The sequence below is a fragment of the Schistocerca cancellata genome, chromosome 1 (genome assembly GCF_023864275.1).
Source record: "Schistocerca cancellata isolate TAMUIC-IGC-003103 chromosome 1, iqSchCanc2.1, whole genome shotgun sequence".
NCBI lineage: Eukaryota > Metazoa > Arthropoda > Insecta > Orthoptera > Acrididae > Schistocerca > Schistocerca cancellata.
Window position 1 is genome coordinate 1254309544 of NC_064626.1, and position 22694 is coordinate 1254332237.

Here is a 22694-nt window from a genome sequence, read left to right on the forward strand (position 1 = left end):
TTTTTCATTGACAAATTGTGTACGTAATTGTATCCTGCCTGCAGTTGTCAGTTTTCCTCAGTTTTCACAAAACCGGAAAGTAATAAACTACCTGTAGTCAACAACTGTAATTTTATTTCAATGCACGATACATTCCAAGCCCTGGGGTCTCATATTCAGGTGGGTGGCAACAGTTTACAACATCAGAATGAGATTTTCACTCTGCAGCGGAGTGTGCGCCGATATGAAACTTCCTGGCAGATTAAAACTGTTGTAGAGCACTTGCCCACAAAAGGAAAATGTCCTGAGTGTGAGTCGCGGTCTGGCACATAGTTTTAATCTGCAAGGAAGTTTCAGTTTACAACATTGGTTGAAAACAGTTTGTGTGATCACAGGCATATTACAATGTGATATGCCATGTTCTAATGCAGCTACATTTTTTCCTTCTTCTTCTTTTTTTTTACCAAAGTAATACAACAAGGAGAATGACGTACTGTTTGCAATAACTGTTATACAGTTTTTACATACAGCATCTGTAGACATATATAGATGCATACAAACACATTTCGTTCCACAGCACATTTGTACAAAATTTAAACTAGTCAAAGAATATCTGAATGTAAGATGTTACATTTTTCTATTGCTTGCAAAATAAATTTTCCTGCAGATATCAGATGTGACTGTGGATTATAAAATGGTTCTGTTAAATTCTGGCTCCTTCACGAAAAAAAATTAAATTTTGAAACTGCTGATAAGCCGAGGGCTGTCAAACGTTGTTTGGTGGTTTAGAATGTTTTCAGACAATCTTTCTCTTTGCAACCAGTGGTGACTCATTTCCAAATAATAACGTAAACTGATGCCAAGCACCTTAAGACGAACCCCATGGCTTGAAATGCACTGCGTGAAATAAAACCACAATTAGTGATTGCAGGTAGTTCACTTTCCTACTATTTTCACAATAATAATACGTGCACGGCAACAACACTCAACAGTGGACAAAAATTTACTTTTTTTTTTGTTGTGCTATTGTTCAATTTTGGCTTCACACCTTTTTTGAGTACGTGGAGATTTGTAAACACTATATTTGTCATAAATGAGGAGCAGGAATTTATTAAACTATTTTCTTGGACATGTTTTATTTGAAGAGCGCGCCAAGCACATGTTAACTACCCTCTGGTCATAGCAAGTAAGTCAGTATTTGGTAATATCATCATCATCATCATCATCATCATCATCATCATTTAAGACTGATTATGCCTTTCAGCGTTCAGTCTGGAGCATAGTCCCCCTTATAAAATTCCTCCATGATCCCCTATTCAGTGCTAACATTGGTGCCTCTTCTGATGTTAAGCCTATTACTTCAAAGTCATTCTTAACCGAATCCAGGTACCTTCTCCTTGGTCTGCCCCGACTCCTCCTACCCTCTACTGCTGAACCCATGAGTCTCTTTGGTAACCTAGCTTCTCCCATGCGTGTAACATGACCCCACCATCTAAGCCTGTTCGCCCTGACTGCTACATCTATAGAGCTCACTCCCAGTTTTTCTTTGATTTCCTCATTGTGGACACCCTCCTGCCATTGTTCCCATCTACTAGTACCCGCAATCATCCTAGCTACTTTCATATGCGTAACCTCAACCTTGTTGATAAGGTAACCTGAATCCGCCCAGCTTTCGCTCCCATACAACAAAGTTGGTCGAAAGATTGAACGGTGCACAGATAACTTAGTCTTGGTACTGACTTCCTTCTTGCAGAAGAGAGTAGATCGTAGCTGAGTGCTCACTGCATTAGGTTTGCTACACCTCGCTTCCAGTTCTTTCACTATGTTGCCATCCTGTGAGAATATGCATCCTTACTACTTGAAACCGTCTACCTGTTCTAACTTTGTTCCTCCTATTTGGCGCTCAATCCGTTTATATTTCTTTCCCACTGACATTACATTCGTTTTGGAGATGCTAATCTTCATACCATAGTCCTTACATTTCTGATCTAGCTCTGAAATATTACTTTGCAAACTTTCAATCGAATCTGCCATCACAGCTAAGTCATCCGCATATGCAAGACTGCTTATTTTGTGTTCACATATCTTAATCTCACCCAGCCGGTCTATTGTTTTCAACATATGATCCATAAATAATATGAACAACAGTGGAGACAGGTTGCAGCCTTGTCTTACCCCTGAGACTACTCTGAACCATGAACTCAATTTACCATCAACTCTAACTGCTGCCTGACTATCCATGTAAAGACCTTTAATTGCTTGCAAAAGTTTGCCTCCTATTCCATAATCTCGTACAACAGACAATAACTTCCTCCTAGGAAGCCGGTCATATGCCTTTTCTAGATCTATAAAGCATAGATACAATTCCCTGTTCCACTCATAACACTTCTCCATTATTTGCTGTAAGCTAAAGATCTGGTCCTGACAACCTCTAAGAGGCCTAAACCCACACTGATTTTCATCCAATTGGTTCTCAACTAATACTTGCACTTTCCTTTCAACAATACCTGAGAAGATTTTACCCACAACGCTGATTAAAGAGATACCTCTGTAGTTGTTAAAATCTTTTCTGTTTCCATGTTTAAAGATTGGTGTGATTATTGCTTTTGTCCAGTCTGATGGAAACGGTCCCGACTCCCAGGCCATTTCAATTATCCTGTGTAGCCATTTAAGACCTGACATTCCACTGTATTTGATGAGTTCCGACTTAATTTCATCCACCCCAGCTGCTTTATTGCACTGCAATCTATTGACCATTTTCTCCACTTCCTCAAATGTGATCCTATTTCCATCATCATTCCTACCCCATTGTACCTCAAACTCTGAAACATTACTAATCGTATTGCCACCTACATTGAGCAACTCTTCAAAATATTCCCTCCATCTGCCCAAGGAAGCCACAGGATTCACCAGCAGTTTTCCTGACCTGTCCAAAATACTTGTCATTTACTTCTTACTTCCCTTTTGAAGACTGCTAATTACACTCCAGAATGGTTTTCCAGCAGCTTGACCCAAAGTCTCCAACCTGTTTCCAAAGTCTTCCCAAGATTTCTTCTTGGATGCTGCAATTATCTGTTTGGCTTTGTTTCTTTCTTCAACATAACTTTCTCTGTCTACCTGAGTTCTAATATGTAGCCATTTTTGATATGCCTTCATTTTCCTTTTACAGGCTGCCTTGACTGTGTCATTCCACCAAGCTGTTTGCTTCATCCTACCTTTACACACCACTGTTCCAAGACATTCTTTACCCACTTCTAGTACTGTGTCCCTGTACCTTGTCCATTCCTTTTCCAATGACTGTAATTGACTACATTCAACTAACTGGTACCTTTCTGAGATCACTGTTATGTACTTGTGCCTGATTTCCTTATCCTGAAGTTTCTCCACTCTTATCCTCCTACCTATGGACCTGACCTCCTGCACTTTCGACCTCACAATCCCAATTTCACTGCAGATTAAATAATGATCAGTGTCATCAAAGAATCCCCTGAATACATGTGTGTCCCTCACAGCCTTCCTGAATTCCTGATCTGTTGTTATATAGTCAATGACAGATATGGTTCCCCTCCCTTCCCAAGTATACCGGTGAATGTTCTTATGTTTAAAAAGGGAGTTTGTGATTACTAAGCCCATACTGGCACAGAAATCCAAGAGTTGTTTCCCGTACCTGTTAGCCTCCATATCCTCTCCAAATTTACCCATAACCTTTTCATACCCTTCTGTTCGATTTTCAATCCTGGCATTAAAATCACCCATAAGCAGAACACTGTCCTTGTCCTTTACTCTAACAACTACATCACTGAGTGCCTCATAAAAACTATCCATCTTATCTTGATCTGTCCCTTCACAATGCGAATATACTGACACAATCCTAATTTTCTTGCTAGACACTGTCAAATCTATCCACATCAGTCGTTTGGTTGCATACCTTATAGCAACTACGCTGGGTTCCATTTCTTTCCTGATGTAAAGCCCTACACCCCATTGTGCTATTCCTGCTTTGACTCCTGACAGGTAGACCTTGTATTCTCCCACTTCCTCTTCTTTCTCACCTCTTACCCGAATGTCACTAACAGCTAAAACATGCAGCCCCATCTTACTTGCAGCCTCTGCCAGCTCTACCTTCTTCCCAGAGTAGCCCCCATTGATATTAATAGCTCCTCATCTCATTACCATTTGTTTGCCAAATCGTATCTTAGGAGTCCCTGGTTTGTCAGTTAGAGGTGGGACTCCGTCACCTCCAAAGGTCCAAGGCATTTTGCTCTGATTGTTGCCAGCATCATATTTAAAGTACCAGGGAAGCAGGTTGCTAGCCTTACTTGCCCCAAGTCCCATTGAGTTTTACCCCTAACGGTTGAGGGACTAACCGGTGGATTTGGTAGTCTTTGCCGTATGAGCACAAAGGTGACCACGACTCAGAATATGCCCGAGATGCCCAGCCTTATTCCAAAGTAACTGGTATCCCGACTGTCGGGACCACTTACTTGGCCACTCATACGTTGCCCATGGTTCATGAACTAGGACATGACTACAGGAACCCACACCATGTAATTTTAAATTTCTAATGTGCCGCCAAGTCAATTGTGCTGCTGCTACAGGTTTTTATAACAACTATAATATTTGCAAAAGTAGAATGGCTGTGGACACTCTTCAAATACAACATGTGCAAGAGATTAGTATGCCATAGTGTGCCTTGCTTATTATTTATGACAAATGTAATTATTTGCCGTTGATTTTTGACTAATGTTTTGGCTACAAACATCCAGGAACTTAAAAATGGCCTAAAACTTAAATTGTACAACAACTAAAGTAAAATTGGCAGTTGCAGGTGGGATACAATCATTTAAACTTTATGGGTGCAATGAAGTATTTCAAAAACAAATAGTTTTTTTTTTTTTTTTTTCTGAAGGTACAAACTTACTTTTGCCACTGTATTCATTATGGCTTTTCGGAGCTATACATATTTCAGAGTGAAAGTCCCAAACTTTTGGGTTCAAATTTTTATTTGAAATCAGCTGAATAAGATATGGTGGAGTTTATAAGAACTTTGTTTAAAAAAAAAGAAAAAAACAAAATACAGTTTTACAGAAAGTTTACATACTTTAATTTGGTAATACCTTTGCTAATACCTCATTGGGGAAAAAACGGATTGTACTAAAATGGCCAATTATTGTGAAAGAATATTACATGACAATTCCTTCTCAGGCAGGCTGAGAACATGCAGATAATTTTATATGAAATTTTTGATGACGGATGACAATGAAATGAAAATGATAGATTGCTACTTGCCATATAGTGGAGATGTTGAGTCGCAGACAGGCCCAACAAAAAGACTACTAAACAAGTAAGCTCATGGGCACAAGGCCTTCTTCCGAATTAGACAACATGTGCGCGCGCGCGCGCACGCACACACACACACACACACACACACACACACACACACACACACACACACTTATGCAAATGGAACTCACACACACACCACTGTCTCTGGCTGCCAAAACCAGATGTTGATGACTGTCGTCATATTGGCTAGTTAAAATATTAAACAAAACAAAATCAAAACTGTGAATGAGTGAAAAAAGCACAAATGCTTAATACATTGGGTCCCTATCTGTAACATGCAATCATCTACTGAAAAACCCAGCTATTTTACAATATTTTAAGCTGTAGTAGCTTTTTAAGAAGGCAGTACACTAGTAGTTTTACATTAAAGACGATTTTAGACATCTAATTTAATGTGACAAGTAATACTTCTTTCTTGAATTAATAAGTACTTTTGTACATTATTTTTTTAATGCAATTGTTTTTGAGAAAAGGGACAAACTGGCCACGCATACATATTTAGTTTTTCACACACTAACAACAGTCTTTCTCTTAAAAATATTTAATAACAAAGTACACAGATTGTTTATGTATGGTAATCACATTTGGAGGCATTTTATGATACATCTACTTTTTACAATATATTCTGCAGCATTTTAATTAACACAATGTAAGTTAACACTCACTATGCTTGCAGTTTGTATCATTGTGCCATGCTTTTTAGTCAACTCCTTGCCTCTTTGACAAGGGTCCACGCCTACTCATCATCACTGATTTCATCCAAATTTATGGTATGCAGGACTTGGAAGCTCCAATGACCAAGCATTTTTTTTTTTTCAAAACAAAAAAAGCATTTTTGGCATGTGTTGGATGATCCATGAGCCAACTATGTTAGCACAGTTTCCACGCAGCATCTGGTGCAGAAGAAAGAGTCTAGTTTGGTAATCTGAGGGTCATGGGGTTGATTTCCTATGTGAAAAACTTTTCCATTTTTTTATTTCAAATATTTTAAGCTATTTAACTGCAAATAAATTGAAATAATGCACAATAAACTGTATTTATTAACATCTCCATAAAAGGCATGAAATAGAAAGGCAAAAGAAATTAACGTGTTGCAAATAATTTCCTAGAAAGAATTGTACTTACAGAATCCACGAGGACTCTGCAAATAGCTTTCCAAGAAGGGACAGTAATTAAAGCGTGCAGGATTTCGTATTCCATTAGTTTCATTTTGACCTTCGAGGACCCCTCAACAGCTGCACACGAACAAGAGGTTTCTATGATGAATATCAGTCCTGCGAGTGTAAATTATCCACTCTAAAACAATAACAGAGTCAAGGAGTCAAGGTGGTTGGTAGAGGTAGCACCTTTGCTTGGGGTTGACTCAGTACTGGTCCTCACCACCCCAGGGATGAGCTGAGGAGGTATGCAAGACCTTTGCCTCTGAGGAAGCTACGTCCAAGACCGTCCGTGTGTGGTGAAGAGCCACATCCTACACGAGGTGACCCTGTTAACGCAGAACACGGCGGATCTATAGGAGAAAACCTTGAAAAAAAATCTCACATTCCAAATCCTCAATGCGTCTGTACTCGAGTCGAGCGGCAGCGAGGTCAGCGTCTGTCCATCTAGTAGGTGCGGCTGTATTATATGCTCCAGGAACTGACAATCCCTGGTTCTAAACACCCAGTGGAAACACTGGACCAAAACTTACAAGCTATCATGATTCGTGAGAGTAATGACAGAATTACCCCAGGTGGTAACCAATCCACTCGTCGACAGACGACAACTGGGTTTTCGGATTCTGGGGAACCCGGGCCATCACGATCAGAGTTCTCAAGCAAACTTCGTCCCAAGGTTCCCATGTACATTGGTACCTTTAACATTCAGACCCTAATTCAACCTGGAAAATTACACAATTTAGTAACAGAGCTAGACCACCAAAAAAATTAAGATCTTACAAGAAACTAGATTCACGGATGAAAATACAATAGACTATGGAAACTATCGCATCTTCAAGAGCAAGACTGACAAGCGAATTGCCAATGGTACGCCACTCCTGGGCATGGCATTTGCGGTGCACAGAAATATATTAGGCTCAATTAGAGAGGTCTCTTCCATAAATAATCGCCTCATGACCATGCGTATCCAGTGCGCCAACAAGAAATACACATTGATAAATGTTCATGCACCCACAAACATAGACAACAAAAAACGCCAACTACAAACTGAAAAATTCTGGACTAAACTTGAAGATGTCATGGCCAAAATTCCCCGGGATGATATCAAAATCTTAATGGGAGATTTCAATGCACAAATTGGCAGAGAGAAAGAACACCAAAAAACTGTAGGAAAATATCCAGCACACAGATTCACCAACAGAAACGGACTGAGATTTATTGAACTATGCCAACAAAATAATCTAAAAATAATATCTACATCTTTGAGAAAAAAACCTAGAAAACAAAAGACCTGGAGGTCCCCCATACAAGAGATCGGCGAATATCAGATTGACCACATTGCCATCTCCTATTTCGTACAGAAAGAGATCCATGATGTCCAAGTCCGCAGAGGGGCGAACATTGACTCAGACCACAACTTAACACACATTAAAGTGAAATTCACCCCAAAAAAATTCTATCCGAAGAAAACACACATGATGAAATTTGACACACGAACAATCAAAGAAACCAATCTGAAGGAGGAGTGGGAAAAGGAACCAGCTGACTCTTGGGAAAAATTTTGAACAAAAATTACAAAGAAGGCAAAAGAACTGATCCCATTGAAAAAGAACACAAAACACCCCTGGTGGGACTCTGGATGTGAAAAAGCGCTGGAAGAAAGAAAGAAAGCCTTTCTGAAGTATAACAGTAAAAAATCCCCAGAAAATCTAGATCACTTCCACAACACCAGAAGACAAGTGGCAAAAACAATCAGACAAGTCAAGAGGAAGTACCTCAAGGAACAGTGTGAGTCTATTGAAGAAAATTTCCGTAACTATAATGTACGAGACTTCTTTAAGACCTTTGCTGGGAGAATCAATGGATACGGCTCACGAAATCTATGTTTCAGAAAACCAGATGGAAAACTAGTGCTCACAAATCGGGAAAATTGTGAGGAGCTGGCGAGATACTTTTCCGGACTCCTCAATTGCCCTGAACCTTCTTCAAGATTCCCTCAAGAAACTGCTGTCTACACAAATCCAGAATCCCCACCACCTACACTAGAGGAGATCCAAAGACATATTCATAGACTGAAAAACAACAAGGCATCCGGAGAAGATAATATCACTGCAGAACTACTTAAAAATCTTGGACCAAATTCCCTCAAAGAACTCACTCAAATCATCACAGACATTTGGCAGACAGAAAAACTACCAGAAGATTGGAAATGCGCCCTAATTCATCCACTGCATAAAAAGGGAGACATGGCAGATATAAACAACTATCGAGGAATCTCCCTTCTCCGAATCACTTATAAAATCCTCTCAGCTTGTCTTCTTCAACGAACACAAGAACAACTCGAACACAGTATTGGTGAATACCAAGCTGGCTTTCGCCCTCACCGATCCTGTGCAGAACAAATTTTTAATTTGAAGACAACACTAAAATACAAAGCAGTCAGAAACAGTCCGATCATTTGTTCCTTTGTTGATTTCGCAAAGGCTTATGATTCAATCGATAGGCAATCTCTCTTTATTATCCTTGAGGAGCTAGGACTTGATCCGAAAACCCTAAACCTTATCAAAGAAACGCTCACAAACACAACTTCTAAGATAAAATTCCTGGGTGAAATATCAGAGCCCTTCCTGATCAAAACCGGCGTCAGACACGGTGACGGCTTGTCTCCACTCCTCTTCAACCTTGTCTTAGATAAAGTCAACCGAGAATGGGAAAAAGAACTGAAGAATCAAAATTACTGGAAGCCTATACAACTAGGAAGATCGAAAGATGGTATTAAAATTTCATGCTTGGCATTTGCAGATGACGTGGCCATTCTAGCAGAAAACGAGACCACAATTTCCTTCCAAAAAACCAAATTCATCTGCTCAAAATTTGAAACTCAAAAACTGACTACAAAATATGGACAAATTGAGAGAGTTCCATTCTTTAAATACTTAGGCGAGGTCCTAGAACCCATAGGGGGAGAGAAAACTGCACAAAAAGTTCGACTGCAAAAACTGAAAAGAGCATACTGGAAAACCCACAACATCTACAATAAAAAATGTCTCTCCATTCACTCAAAAATACGACACTACAATACAGTAATCAAGCCCGAAGCACTATATGCCAGCAAAACACTCACACTCCATAGAAAAGGCGACCTGGAAGGCATCCTGAAAGAGGAACGCAAAATTATCAGAAAGATTCTTGGCCCAAAAAGAACTGAAGATGGATACAGGTTACAGTCTCGGAAAACTACAGAAAAATTATCTAACCTCACCGCAGACATCCGGAAAAGAAGACTAAAATTTTACGGTCATATCCACAGACTCCCAACACCCAGACTCTCCCACAAAATTTTAATATACATTGAAAAATTGAAAACCATACCCTGGATAAAAGAAACCAAAACAGATCTAGCAAATGCACAAATAAATTCTTCAGAAGTTATAAACAGAAATGTATACAGGCAAAAAATCAATAGTTGGAAAGTACAACCCGAGAATGAATTTTGCAAGAGACATGGGACAAAATGGACAGAGGAAAGAAAGAGAATTCATGGGGAAAGAATGAGAGAAGTTTGGAGAATTAAAAAATTGAATCGGAAAAGCTTTGCGTGATCCGTATGGGTCCAATCGCACATAATAATAATAACAGAATCAAATTCTGTACACAAATTTTTTGTGTATGTCTTACAGCACCTTCCTGTAAATTCATTTGCAATCCCAAATTTACCTTTTCCTTTGCTTTCATGCCTCATATGAAAATATTAATAAATACAATATACTGAGCATTCTTTTGATTTATTTGCAGTGTAAGTAACAAAAAAACTGACAATAAAGAAAGCTTCCACATAGGGACTTGGTCCTCTGACCCTTTAATTACTATTCTGAAATCTTTCTGCTGCACCAAACACTGTTTGAAAACAATGTTAACATAAATGGCTCATGCGTCACCCTACCTATATCAGAAACATTATTTTTTTTTAACACATGCTCATATGGTACTCCATATCCACTTCTGACAGTTTCATTTCTGGTCATGCCCTGCATGTACAAAGGGCGTCCAAAAAGTTTTGCACAGTCGTCTCTAACTTTTTTATTTTTTGTAGGAGGAGAATTAAATTTTTTGTGAACATACTTGGAACATTTTGCTATAAGTTGGTATATAGGAGTATGTTCTTTTATTTACAGATGAGCCATAATGGACCATGAAGTAGATGTCAGGTTGCGGTAGGTGATGGAGTTCCTCTTCAAGACCGGTGATGACTCTGCCACATTGATTCACAGGAAGTTGCTCCCTATTTATGGGGAGGACACAGTGGATCGCAGCAGTATCCAGCAGTGGTTGTAGATGTTTAAAGAAGGTGATTTCTCTCTACTGGACAATCCACGATGCAGTAGACCATTGACGGCAATGAATGATGTGAATAAGGAGACCACTGATCAAATCATCCAAAATTGTTACTGTTTGTCATTGGACAAGCTGCAACATGCCATCAAGACCCACAGACCACAGCTTCAGGGTCAGCTCATCAGACTACACCATGACAATGCCAAACCCCATACAGCCCCTACGACACAGGAGAAAATCAGGAAAATGTGTTGGAAAATTGTTCCTCATCCTCCCTCCAGTCCGGACTTGGCTCCATCTGATTTTTACCTCTTTGGTCATCTGAAAGACTACCTGTACATTAAAACATTTGATAGTGAGAAAGACCTTATTCCTTGTGTCAAGCGATGCTGTAAAAGTCAATCCCCAGAATTTTACCAAAGTTTATTTACATCATGTAAAGAACGTTGGGCCAGATGTGTCACAGCGGATGGAGGCTACCTTGAGTAGGCTCAATGTATAGCTAAATGTTCCAAGTACATTCACAAAAAATTTCATTCTCCTCCTGCAATAAAAGAAAAAAATAGAGACAACTGTGCACAACTTTTTAACGCCCTTTGTGCCATAAATATGGACGAAATTGGTGATGATGAGTAGGCACTGTCTGCTTATGGGAGCACACTACACACTGCCTTTGTTCTGTCCCTTATTCTGCCTCAAGCTTTTGAAAAAAATTATTTTCAGTCTAAGGTTGAGAAAGCGCTCATGCACCAAGTTATTGTTCGAGATCTCTGCTCTCAGCCAGATCTCCACCAATGGTTGTCATATACTGAGAAGTTTTGGCATTTCTAGATACTTTGTGCTATAATATGCAGAAGTTTACATGAGAAGTACATGGAATACCAACTTTCTCTACAAATTCATAGTTTGATTTTCAAACACACTGTAGGACATCTGCTGTTCAGACAAATCAATATCCAACTTGTGTTTGTTGTAGTCTGCCGTACAGGCTGGGCTTGACTTCTCCCTGTCTCTATCAGTATAGGTGACCATCTCAGAAGTGTGCTTATCATGTGTACATTCCCTTTATCCTTCCAACATAATGTTAAGACATTCCATTTATGCAGAAACAAAATTGTTCATTCCATTGAAGTCACTAAACTCAAAATCAAAAGGGAAACTCATGAGGAATCCCATAATTGGCCAAACAGAGACTCACTGGGATGTTGGCAATGGCATGTTTTTGCTGCATGCTTAATTGTATCAATTTATACAATTAAGCAAGCAGCAAAAATGCCACTGACAATATCCGCAAGAAAATATAAAAATAAATTCTTCTCCAGCATATCCACACGATCTAGTGACCAATAACAGAACTACAGTCACTACTGAGAAACCTGATTATGTGGGAACCATAAGAATACTTAGGGGAGACTGAAAGGGAACACCAAGAAAGTGCACCATAAAATTACAGGCTGGGACTTTCAGGTAGGCTAACGACTAACACATTTTTATTGGTTTTTCACCCCAGTGTCAGCCTCCATTGGTGAAGCACGAGGAGGCTAGCAAGTCACATATTTAGCCTTTTCTGTCTGTTTTCATAGTTTATAATAGAAGGAAACATTCCACATGGGATATGTTTTCATAGTTTAATTCTTAAATTAATAATAGCAGGATTGATAGGGTGTATGCATGCTATATGCAAAAGCAAAAGGAGCTGGCCACAGTTTGCGAACAGCTGAAGACACTTATGGCCACAGACAGCCATCTGCAGGCTGTTACCTCTTGGTGTGGCAGAAGCAGAGAAACTGGCGTGTTGCATGGGACACTTCAGGTATCACTGCTTTCCCCCAAAGGCTCTGCTGCTTGAGGCACCTTCCAGTGTACTCAATGCAGGGGATCTGCACTTACTGCAGAGTGAGTAGAGCTTTGTTACATGGTGGTGTCACTCGAGGAGTCAGGGCTGAGGCTGCCCATCTGGCCTCACTCATTCACTCTGTGAGCAGACAGGCAGCCACTCCCTCATCAGGGTCTGTGTAGGCACATGGAAGGAGGATTTTACTAGTTACTGGGGGCTCCAATGCTAGGTGGATTATAGAACCTTTAGGGAAATAGCGACCAGAGCTGGAAAGAAATCTGATGTAAACTAGGTGTGTCACCTGGGAAGCCTCATCTGAAAGGTGAAGGAGGTCTTGCCTGTGGCTACTGACAGTGCAGGGTGCAGTAGTCTGCAAGTTGCTGCTCATATCGGCACCGATGATATCTGTTGCTTAGGGTTTGAAGCCATCCTCAGTACCTATGGGCAGCTTGCGGAATTGTGGCCATGTTCACTTGGAGCAAGCAGAGCTCACAATTTGCAGTATTGTGCCCTGAGTCAATTGGGGTTTGGAGCCGAGTGGAGGGTCTCAACCAAAGGCTCTGTCGATGGTCATGCCTGCAGATTCCTGGACTTTTATTATGGGATGGAGAGTTGAAGGACTCCCTTTGATAGGTCAGGGATTTACTACATACAGAAAGCAGCTATTGAGGTAGTACAGTACTTGTAGAGTGCACATTGGAGTTTTTCAAGCTATGAAGTAGTTTGAGATTCTCTGATGAGTGCTTTCCAGTCAATATGCAGAGAGAAAAAAATCAGATAGCATGTAAAGTAAAGACACTTTTTGACGGTCAAAATTTTAATAGTAAATTGGCAAAGTGATTGTAACAAAGTTCCTGCACTTACTGCCCTCCAGTAAAGTTCTTGTACTCAAATTATTCTCAGAACCAAAAGCTGGATGAAATCCAAAATAGAAAGCTCTGAAATATTTAGTAAGGCATGGAACACATATCGAAATGACAGTTTAGATGCCACTGGAGGTGGAGATTTCATTCCTGTCGACAAAAATATTTTGCCTATTGAGGTAAATATTGAGCCTGTCTGTGAAGTTGTCTGAACACGAGTAGTAGGCCTAGGTCAAATTAAGTTAATTATTGGATGTTTTTATCACCAACCGATTCTACCTTGATAGATGAAGAATTATTCGAAGAAAGTATTTGCTCCATAGCGTGGAGATGCTCAGATCATACGATATTAATTGGAGGTGACTTGACTCTACTGAGTACAGACTGGGGCATATATGGATTCACTGTAGGTGACACAGACAAACAGTCATGTAACATATTTTTGAACATGTATTTCAAAAACTGGCTAGAATAATTAGTTTAACAGCCCACATGAAATGGAAAGACCCACATCTGGCTTAATAATGAAATTTGAAAAATGGATTCACAAGAGGAGACAAGCCAACAATGGTTGGAGGAATCAGTTTATCTGATGAATCACTGTTCTGAAGTGGACGTAATTCCAACCCAGACTATAATGCTCCTTCCTCGGGTGAGAGTAGCAGTGAAGATGGAGTTTTTCCATTGAAGAAACAAAGGGTACACATGCAAGTTACAAATGACACATCCACAAATGGGGCAAAAGAAGTTTCATCTTCCATTGATGAAGACAGTGAAAGTAAGCTGTCACCTGAAGAGATCTTGTACTGCTGGGCTCCCTACTTCACGAATAAAGTGGTCTGATGTGCAGGAGAATGTAAACAATTTTGCTTTCTTCTGTGGAATAGGCAACACACTTTTGGACAATCTACCTACAAATATTCATCCCAATGAGATTTCCAACTTTTTCCTTGATGAGAAATGTGCAAGTTCATAATGAAGATAACAAACTGTTTTGCTGAACAAAAGATTGTTAGTGGAATAACTGCAAGAACATTATTATCATCATCATCATCAAGACTGACTTCATGGAGTGATTTCAGCATTGATGATTTGAGGAAATTTGTGGGACTTATGTTGTGGATAGGGTTTGATCATAAGCCAAGAATACAGGATTATTGGAGCTGGAATCTGATTTACAAAAACCAGGGGTCTTCTACTATTTCCCAAATTATGTTTAATTTGTTGCTCCATTGCATAAATTTTTGTGACAATGAAAACTCAGATGAACAGGACAAGATGTTCCAAATTAGGAAATTCTTGAATTTTCTGAACACAATATTCCAGGAAACTTTCACTCCAGGTGATGCTGTTCGTATTGATGAAACAATGGTTCCATTTCGTGGATGATTACACTTTTGTCAGTAAATTCCTAGTAAACATTTTAAATATGGACTGAAATTATACAAAGTGTGTGCTGTAGGTGGATATACTTGGAATGTTAAAATGTACTGTGAAAAAGAAGTTAATGCTATAGACATAACAATAACAACTGTTTTGAAGTTAATGGAATCACTTTTGAATTCTGGAAGGACATTCTTTATAGATAACTTCTACACTTTGATGAACTTGGAGCATGTTCTTCTGGAACAACCAGCTTATCTGGCTCCACAAAAAGAAGGGAAAATTGAGAAACTAACATAAAAAAAAGTTAAAGAAGGGGGAAATGGCGCCTGTGGAAAGCAACACAAAGATGGTTGTTGGAAAGTGACGTGACAAGACGGACATCATTTTTCTGACAACCAAACACAAACCTGATCTTGCGGCACTGAAAACCAGGTTCAGATAAAACACCCTATGGCTCATGCTTGAGAAGTCGGTGAAGTGGTAGCATAAAGTGATCTTTGAATTACTGTTCAGTACTATGCTTGTAAATGCTCACACTTTGTGTGTTCAAATTACAAAACAAAAAAATGGGTATCATTGTTTTTTGTGAGGCATTGCAAATAAGTTACTTGGGATTGACCATTTTCAAGGTACACAAATGAATAGGAACCACAAACTGACTGACACTGAAATGAGACAATGTTGCAACAGCTGTTACCAGAAACTCTCCAAAGCAGGTGGGTGAAAGCATGCAATCAAACAAAGCAAGTAGGTGTTATTGAAATGCCTCATTTGTCCTCATAGTTTAATGTCCACGAATTTTTTTTTTCCCACGAACATGTATAAAAGTAATTTTTTTTATTTTTAAAATCAAAGCAATTATATAACATATAGTTGGAGATTTTGCCAATAATAATGTCTTCCTGAAATATATGAGTGTGTATAATGGTCATAAAAAACTTCTTAGTTTAAAATACGCCATGTGCATAATATTTCATCAAACCACGTTTATCAGGTTAAAAACAATTTCCTCAAAAGTACTAGCTTCAATTTCTTAAAATACAATGAAGGAAAAAAGTCATGGACAAAATTAAAAATTTACCAAAATGCTGCTGGCAGCCACAGTGTTAAGAAATCATTCACACAGAAGGATCATACAAACATACAATCATTTGACTGTCACACACACTTCTGCATGGAGAAAATAGAAATAGGCATCCCTGTTGTAGAGAAGGAACTGAGAGGGTTGAAAACAAGTAAGTCACCAGGCCCAGATGGAATCTCAGTTTGATTTCAAAGAAATTACTCTACGGCATTGGCTCTTTACTTAGCACTTATCATGAATCTCTTGCCCAGCGCAAAGTGCTGGAAAAAAAGTGAGTTCTGCCTATAAGAAAGCTAAAAGAATGAAACTGCACAACTGCAGACCAACACTCTAACATCAGTTCACTGCAGATTTCTTGAACACATTTCTGAGATTGAAGGTAATAAATTTCCTTGAGACAGAGAAGTTTCTGTCCATTAATCAGCACTGATTTAGAAAGCACTGATTGAGCCAAACTCAGCTTACTCTTTCCTCCTCCTGCAAACCATGGATGAAGAGCAACAGACAGATTTCACATTCCTAGATTTTTGAAAAGTGTTTGACAGGGAGCCCCACAGCAAACTGTTACCGAAGACCCGAGCACATGGAATAAGCTCCCAGATATGTATTTATGGCTGTATGGATGGATGGATGGATGGACAGGGTGGTCTGGGCACAAGACTGCAAGGCGTTTAGCACCCAGATGAAAATAGTAAGAGACAAGTGGCAGAAAAATACAGTAAACAGGAGTAGGAATTAGCAACGGAAATTGAAAGTAACAAAATTGCGGTAAACCATGTGTGCACTCACACTGGAGCACAAAATGGGTATCACATCAAATTTAAAACTTACGACTAACAGAGGAGAAAGTTGTAGAAGTTAAAACAACACAGCAAATGGCCATGGCTGACTGATCGTAGGAAGAAAAACGATGAGCCAGCCACTCTGCAACACACAAAAACCTCCAGCCTATGACTTGAGGCCAGAGTCCGGACACATTAAAAAACCTTAAAACTTAGACTAGACTCTCCTCTTCATCAGCTTAAAGACAGGACAGATCCCCACCAAACTCACTTCCACCCTCTCATCATGACAGAGCATGCACTCAGTTAAAATATAATGCACAGTAATTTGTACAATTTGGGGGGATTCTCTTGCCAGAGTAAGAAGCCAATGTGGAAGGAGACAGTGCTTGATTTGGAGACATGTAACAATCACTTTATCCCACCTGAACAACCATCAGGAGTAATGCATGGCCAGATACTTGATTTCACTTACCGCAACTTCTTGTTCATCACTGCCAACATTTTGCAGATGTGTGAGTGGCTTGAAGACTTCTTAAGTAATAGAATCCTGCACACTGTTCAGGACAGTGAGTGTTCATCAGAGACAAGGGTATTGGAAGTGCCTCAGAAGTGTGACAGGACCACTCTTGTTCGCTGTTAACATACATGATCTGACTGGCAGGTGAGAAGCATTTCACAGCTGTTTGCTCACGAAGATTTGATTTATCGGAAGATGTCACTGCAGGAGAATACAGGATGATTTAAGAAGAATTTCCAGTTGGTGTGACAATGACAGCTTCCTCTGAATGGAGAAAAATGTAAGTTAATGCAGATGAGTGGGAAAAATTATCCTGTAAAGTCGAATACAGCATTAGTAATGTGCTGCATTACACATGATGATGATGATGATGATGATGATGATGATGATGATTGGTTTGTGGGGCACTCAATTGCGCAGTCATCAGTGCCCATACAAAGTACCAACTTGTACCCAGTCCAATTTTTTTTCCACAGTCCAATCTAGCCACTGACACGAATGATGATGGTGGTGATGAAATGATGAGGACAACACAAATACCCAGTCTCCCTGCTTGATACAGTCACATCAATTAAATATCTAAGAGTAATACAAAGCAATATGAATATGAAATGGAATGAGCACACCAGGTTTGTAGCAGACAAGGCGAATGGTCAACTTTGTTTCATTGGGAGAATTTTGCGAACGTGTAGCTCATCTATAAAGGAGATTGCTTACGGAACACTAAGACAACCCATTCTTTATTACCACTCGAGTATTTGGAATCTCTACAAGGTCAGATTAAAGAAAGACATCAAAGCGATTCAGAGGTGTGTCATGAGGTTTGTTACCAGTAGGTTCAACCAGCACACAAGTATTAAGGAGACACTTCATGAATTCAAATGAGAATCCTTGGTACAAAGGAGATGTCCTTTTCATGAGGCACTATTGAGAAAATTTAGAGAACAGGTACTTGAGAGCAGCTGCTGAATAAGTACACTGCCGTCAACATACATAAGGACCATGAAGATAGGACAAACTAGAACTCATGGTGATAACTGCATTATCTTGTGCCCATAACATATTCTCAGCCAACTCCAACGTAAATGGTGTAAAGGAGGAATAATTTCAAATTAATTAAGAAGCACATACAGTGAGTGATATGTGCTGATATATTTTCGTTCTTCATCGCCTCAGTCACAGGCCTGTAAAACAAAATCTTTTCCACTAATCTCTTCCAACAAATTAGTTATATGCATAATTTTATTGCATTAGTAACAAGATAATCTATATAAGACAATCTTTTCATTTATATTCTTCATTAAAGTTAAATTTTTGAAATTAATTACTTGCTGTACTTACTCATTGTTTGACTAATGAGACCAGTGTCTGATGGCAACATTTTGGGACCAATCTTCCGTATCAGATGTGGGGACTTCTGGTACCTAAATGCAAACCCACAGCCATGCCACAGTCTCAGTAATACCCAATTACTCTGAGCCCAAGCACGATTTTCATACGGTCTCAGCAGTGATTTCACCATTTTGACTTGGCTGCAAAATATTGCAAACACAATGGTAGTATAAAAAAAGTCTGAAAAGGTTATAGTTTTATAGCCACATTACAGTTGAAGACATCTAGCATGCAGGATATATGAAACAGTTAAAATACCCTTAGACCCCATGAAGAAGGGAGTAATCCTAACATCAAAGAAGACAGGAGTTGACAAGTGTGAATGTTACTAAATCATGGTTCCAAAATACTAACACAACTCATTTGCAGAAAGTTTGAATGACTGGTAGAAGACAAGCTGGAAGAAGAACATGCTGTATTCCAGATAAGTGTAAAACATGCTAAGCAATATTGACCCCATTAGGTGAAAGTAGACAAACATGAATTTATAGCCTTTGTAGATTTAGGGGAAGAAAAAAAAGCAAGCTTATGTTTTGAAATACTGAAGCTGTCAGGGATAAAACACAGAAAGTGAAAATTAATCTACAACTTCTATGACAGTTCTAGGATTCGCAGGACAGAAAACCACGGAGAAATTTGGAAAAGGAATTAAAGTTCAGGGAGAAGAAATAAATGAAATTAAAAACTTTTCAGTTTGCTGCTGACATTGTAATTCAGTCAGAGACAGTTAAGGACTTTCAAGAGCATCTGAACAAAATGGATATAGTCTTAAAAAAGAATGTAGGATGAACATCAAGAATAATAAAATGATGCTAATGAGAGTATATTCAACTTGTATGTTGTTGAAGGAATTACATTAGGAAATGAGATGCTAAAAGTAGTAATAGATGGATTCTGCTATTTGTGTAGCATGACAGCAGATGATGACAAAGTAAAAAAAAGGGAGAGATATGAAGGAAGGGCACTTTTAAAAACTATCAAACAATCTGTAATGATTCAAACAACATACTATATCTCTAAAAACAAAGATGATGTAACTTACCAAGCGAAAGCGTTGGCATGTTGATAGACATACAAACAAACACAAACACACACACAAAATTCAAGCTTTCGCAACCAACGGTTGCTTTGTCAGGAAAGAGGGAAGGAGAGGGAAAGACGAAAGGATGTGGGTTTTAAGGGAGAGTGTAAGGAGTCATTCCAAACCCGGGAGCGGAAAGATTTACCTTAGGGGGAAAAAAGGACAGGTATACTCTCGCACACACACACATATCCATCCACACATATACAGACACAAGCAGACATTTGTAAAGGCAAAGAGTTTGGGCAGAGGTCTCTGTACTTACGCCTCGACTGACATCTCTGCCCAAACTCAAACTCTTTGCCTTTACAAATGTCTGCTTGTGTCTGTATATGTGCGGATGGATATGTGTGTGTGTGCGCGAGTGTATACTGTCCCTCTTTCCTGACGAAGCAACCGGTGGTTGCAAAAGCTTGAATTTTATGTTTGTGTTTGTTTGTGTGTCTATCAACATGCCAATGCTTTCGCTTGGTAAGTTACATCATCTTTGTTTTTAGATATATTTTTCCCACGTGGAATGTTTCCCTCTATTATAAACAACATACTATGGTATTTTGAAATGGTAAGTGATTCTGTTTACATTTGACAAAAATAAGCAGTAAAAAAATCAATATGTAATTTTACCAAAGAAAATAATGTCCATGCATAAATTATGACAGGAAATTAATTTTAAAAAGTATACTCAATGTTATGTACACCAGAGATTAGGTTATAATTAGCAACAGCACAAGAAAGGAAAAAATAATAATGCAGACTGCTCTTAAGTGCATAAAATACATCATATCATTCTTCAGCTGCCTAAACAGAAAACAAGCCACTTTTTGTACCAAAGTAATCATGCAGGAGCTGTAGAATTTATAAACAAGAAATTTATTGGGCTAGATACGAAAAAGTAAAACAAACGTGTCTTCAATTTCAAGAAGCCTGTAATACAGATTTTAACGACAAAGTAAAGAAACCAGTGTGAACCACATAAAATGTGATACGGAGAACACTGACAAAAAGCAACATGGAAAAGGATGTATGGAATAATATCCTTCAAAATGTTTGATCTAAAAATTAGCAACAACCTGATCACAAGAAAGTGATAAAATTGCAAGTTTTACATCTTTTGTCCTTGAAATGTCTCCTACATATAGCACTGAAGGATGGTATGGTGAATCAGAAATATTTTTGAACAGATTTTAGTTATAGATTAAAGCACTCTCAAAACAACATAAACACACTGTTGGCTTTTTAACACCAGTATTACGAAAAGGATAGACTTCTACTCACCACATAGAGGTGGTGTTGAGTCATAGACAGGCACAATGAAATTACAGCTAAACATTTAAGCTTTTGGCAGAAAAAGTCCTTTGGAAATAGAAAGCATACACACATATTCACAGAAGCACTACTCACACACAAAAAGCTATTGTTTCTGGCTGCTGTCGCCACAGTGGCCGCATTTGTGTGTGTGTGTGTGTGTGTGTGTGTGTGTGTGTGTGTAGGAGTGATAGATAGATAGATAGAGAGAGAGAGAGAGAGAGAGAGAATGGCCCATTTTCAAAGATTAACTTTTTTTGTCTGAGAGCTTAAATGTTTAGTAATCTTTTCATTGCGCCAATCTGCAACTTAATGCCTCCTCTATGTGGTGAGCAGCAATCTGTCTTTTTCATAGTACTGTTGTTATCCCACACTGGACTTTCTATTACTAGATTTTTTTGGTGGAATGGTGTTCGCAAAGCCGGCAATGGAGTTTTTAGTGTAAATAAAAAAATTGTAGGATGATAGTGGCTAAAATATAGAAAATGTTTTAAAGCAATGCTGCAAGTTTCCCCTATTTTTGAGATTATGATCCGGAATATTCTGGACAGACTGATCTTTAGGATACAGGTCTTCGGATATCTGCATAGCACTACTCAAAGTTGCAATGAAATCAAGTTATAAATGAAATAATTTCATTAGATGGCTAATTCCGCTCCAGATTTGTGTTAGGACATGTTTGCCACCTTCAGATGCAACCACTACTGTTACACTCCAACTCAAACGTTCACAGTGCTTGTGGTTTTTTGTTGTAAAGAAATCTAATTTGTGCACAAGAAATTTTCAGAAATGTGGACAACTGTGGAAAAGACTGTAGTTTGCAATTACATTGCAAATGAGGAGCTGCTTTTTGTTTACTTATTATGCAAAAACAAAAAGAAAAAAAAATTATCATTGTGGTACAGCGATTGACGCCCTGAAATCAACAAAACTCTAATTTTTTTTCTACACTAGTCCATGTCACGCAATAACACGTCAAGTGAAACCTGGAAAGGTTGAATAGTTATGTTTCCATAACTTCTCACATTATTTGTATTCCATTCAAATAGACAACACAAAGTACCATGATCTCATAAAAATCTTTAATAACTGATCGCCAACAGAAAATCATCCTAAGTTTGTCTCTTCTTTCATTTTCAATAAGTTTGAAATGAAGGACGGAATCCAAATGAAACTGTATTTCTCTTGAATATGATACAGGTGATGGACATATCAAAACTAAAATCACAGTGGAAAGCAAAGCTAATGCACAACATATCATTAGGAAACCCACAATTAAAGGTGTACGAAATAGCTTATGTGACGAGCATATCAGAAGAAGAATAAAAAAAATCATATGAATAGTGCAAAATATTTAGAATTTTGATGAAAGACAAACACATAGCACAGCAGTAATTTGTTCCTGAAAACAACATACTAATGCAAAACACAGTATCTAACTGCACCACAGTTCATTAATTCCTCCATTTTTCATTCATTCTGTTCTATATGTTCTACTTGGAAGGAGGACCTTTATTGATGTAGATCAAGCCAAGCTGTATTAACAGGCAGAAACAGCACTTAGAATGTAGTTCTTTATGCTGTGTTAGTTATTAGTACTTGCACAGATTGTAAAAGAACATAACGA

General features: G+C 38.7%; 1 protein-coding gene across 3 annotated transcripts in view; it reads right to left on the reverse strand.

Annotated features, from left to right (window-relative positions):
* LOC126094933 (E3 ubiquitin-protein ligase RNF123-like) overlaps positions 1–22694 on the reverse strand; it is a 203476-nt gene that overhangs the window by 19819 nt on the left and 160963 nt on the right. For all 3 annotated transcript variants that reach the window (XM_049909600.1, XM_049909583.1, XM_049909591.1), the window contains exon 15: positions 18631–18821. In XM_049909600.1, coding sequence (XP_049765557.1) covers positions 18631–18821 — 191 coding nt within the window. The remainder of the gene's footprint in view (positions 1–18630; positions 18822–22694) is intronic.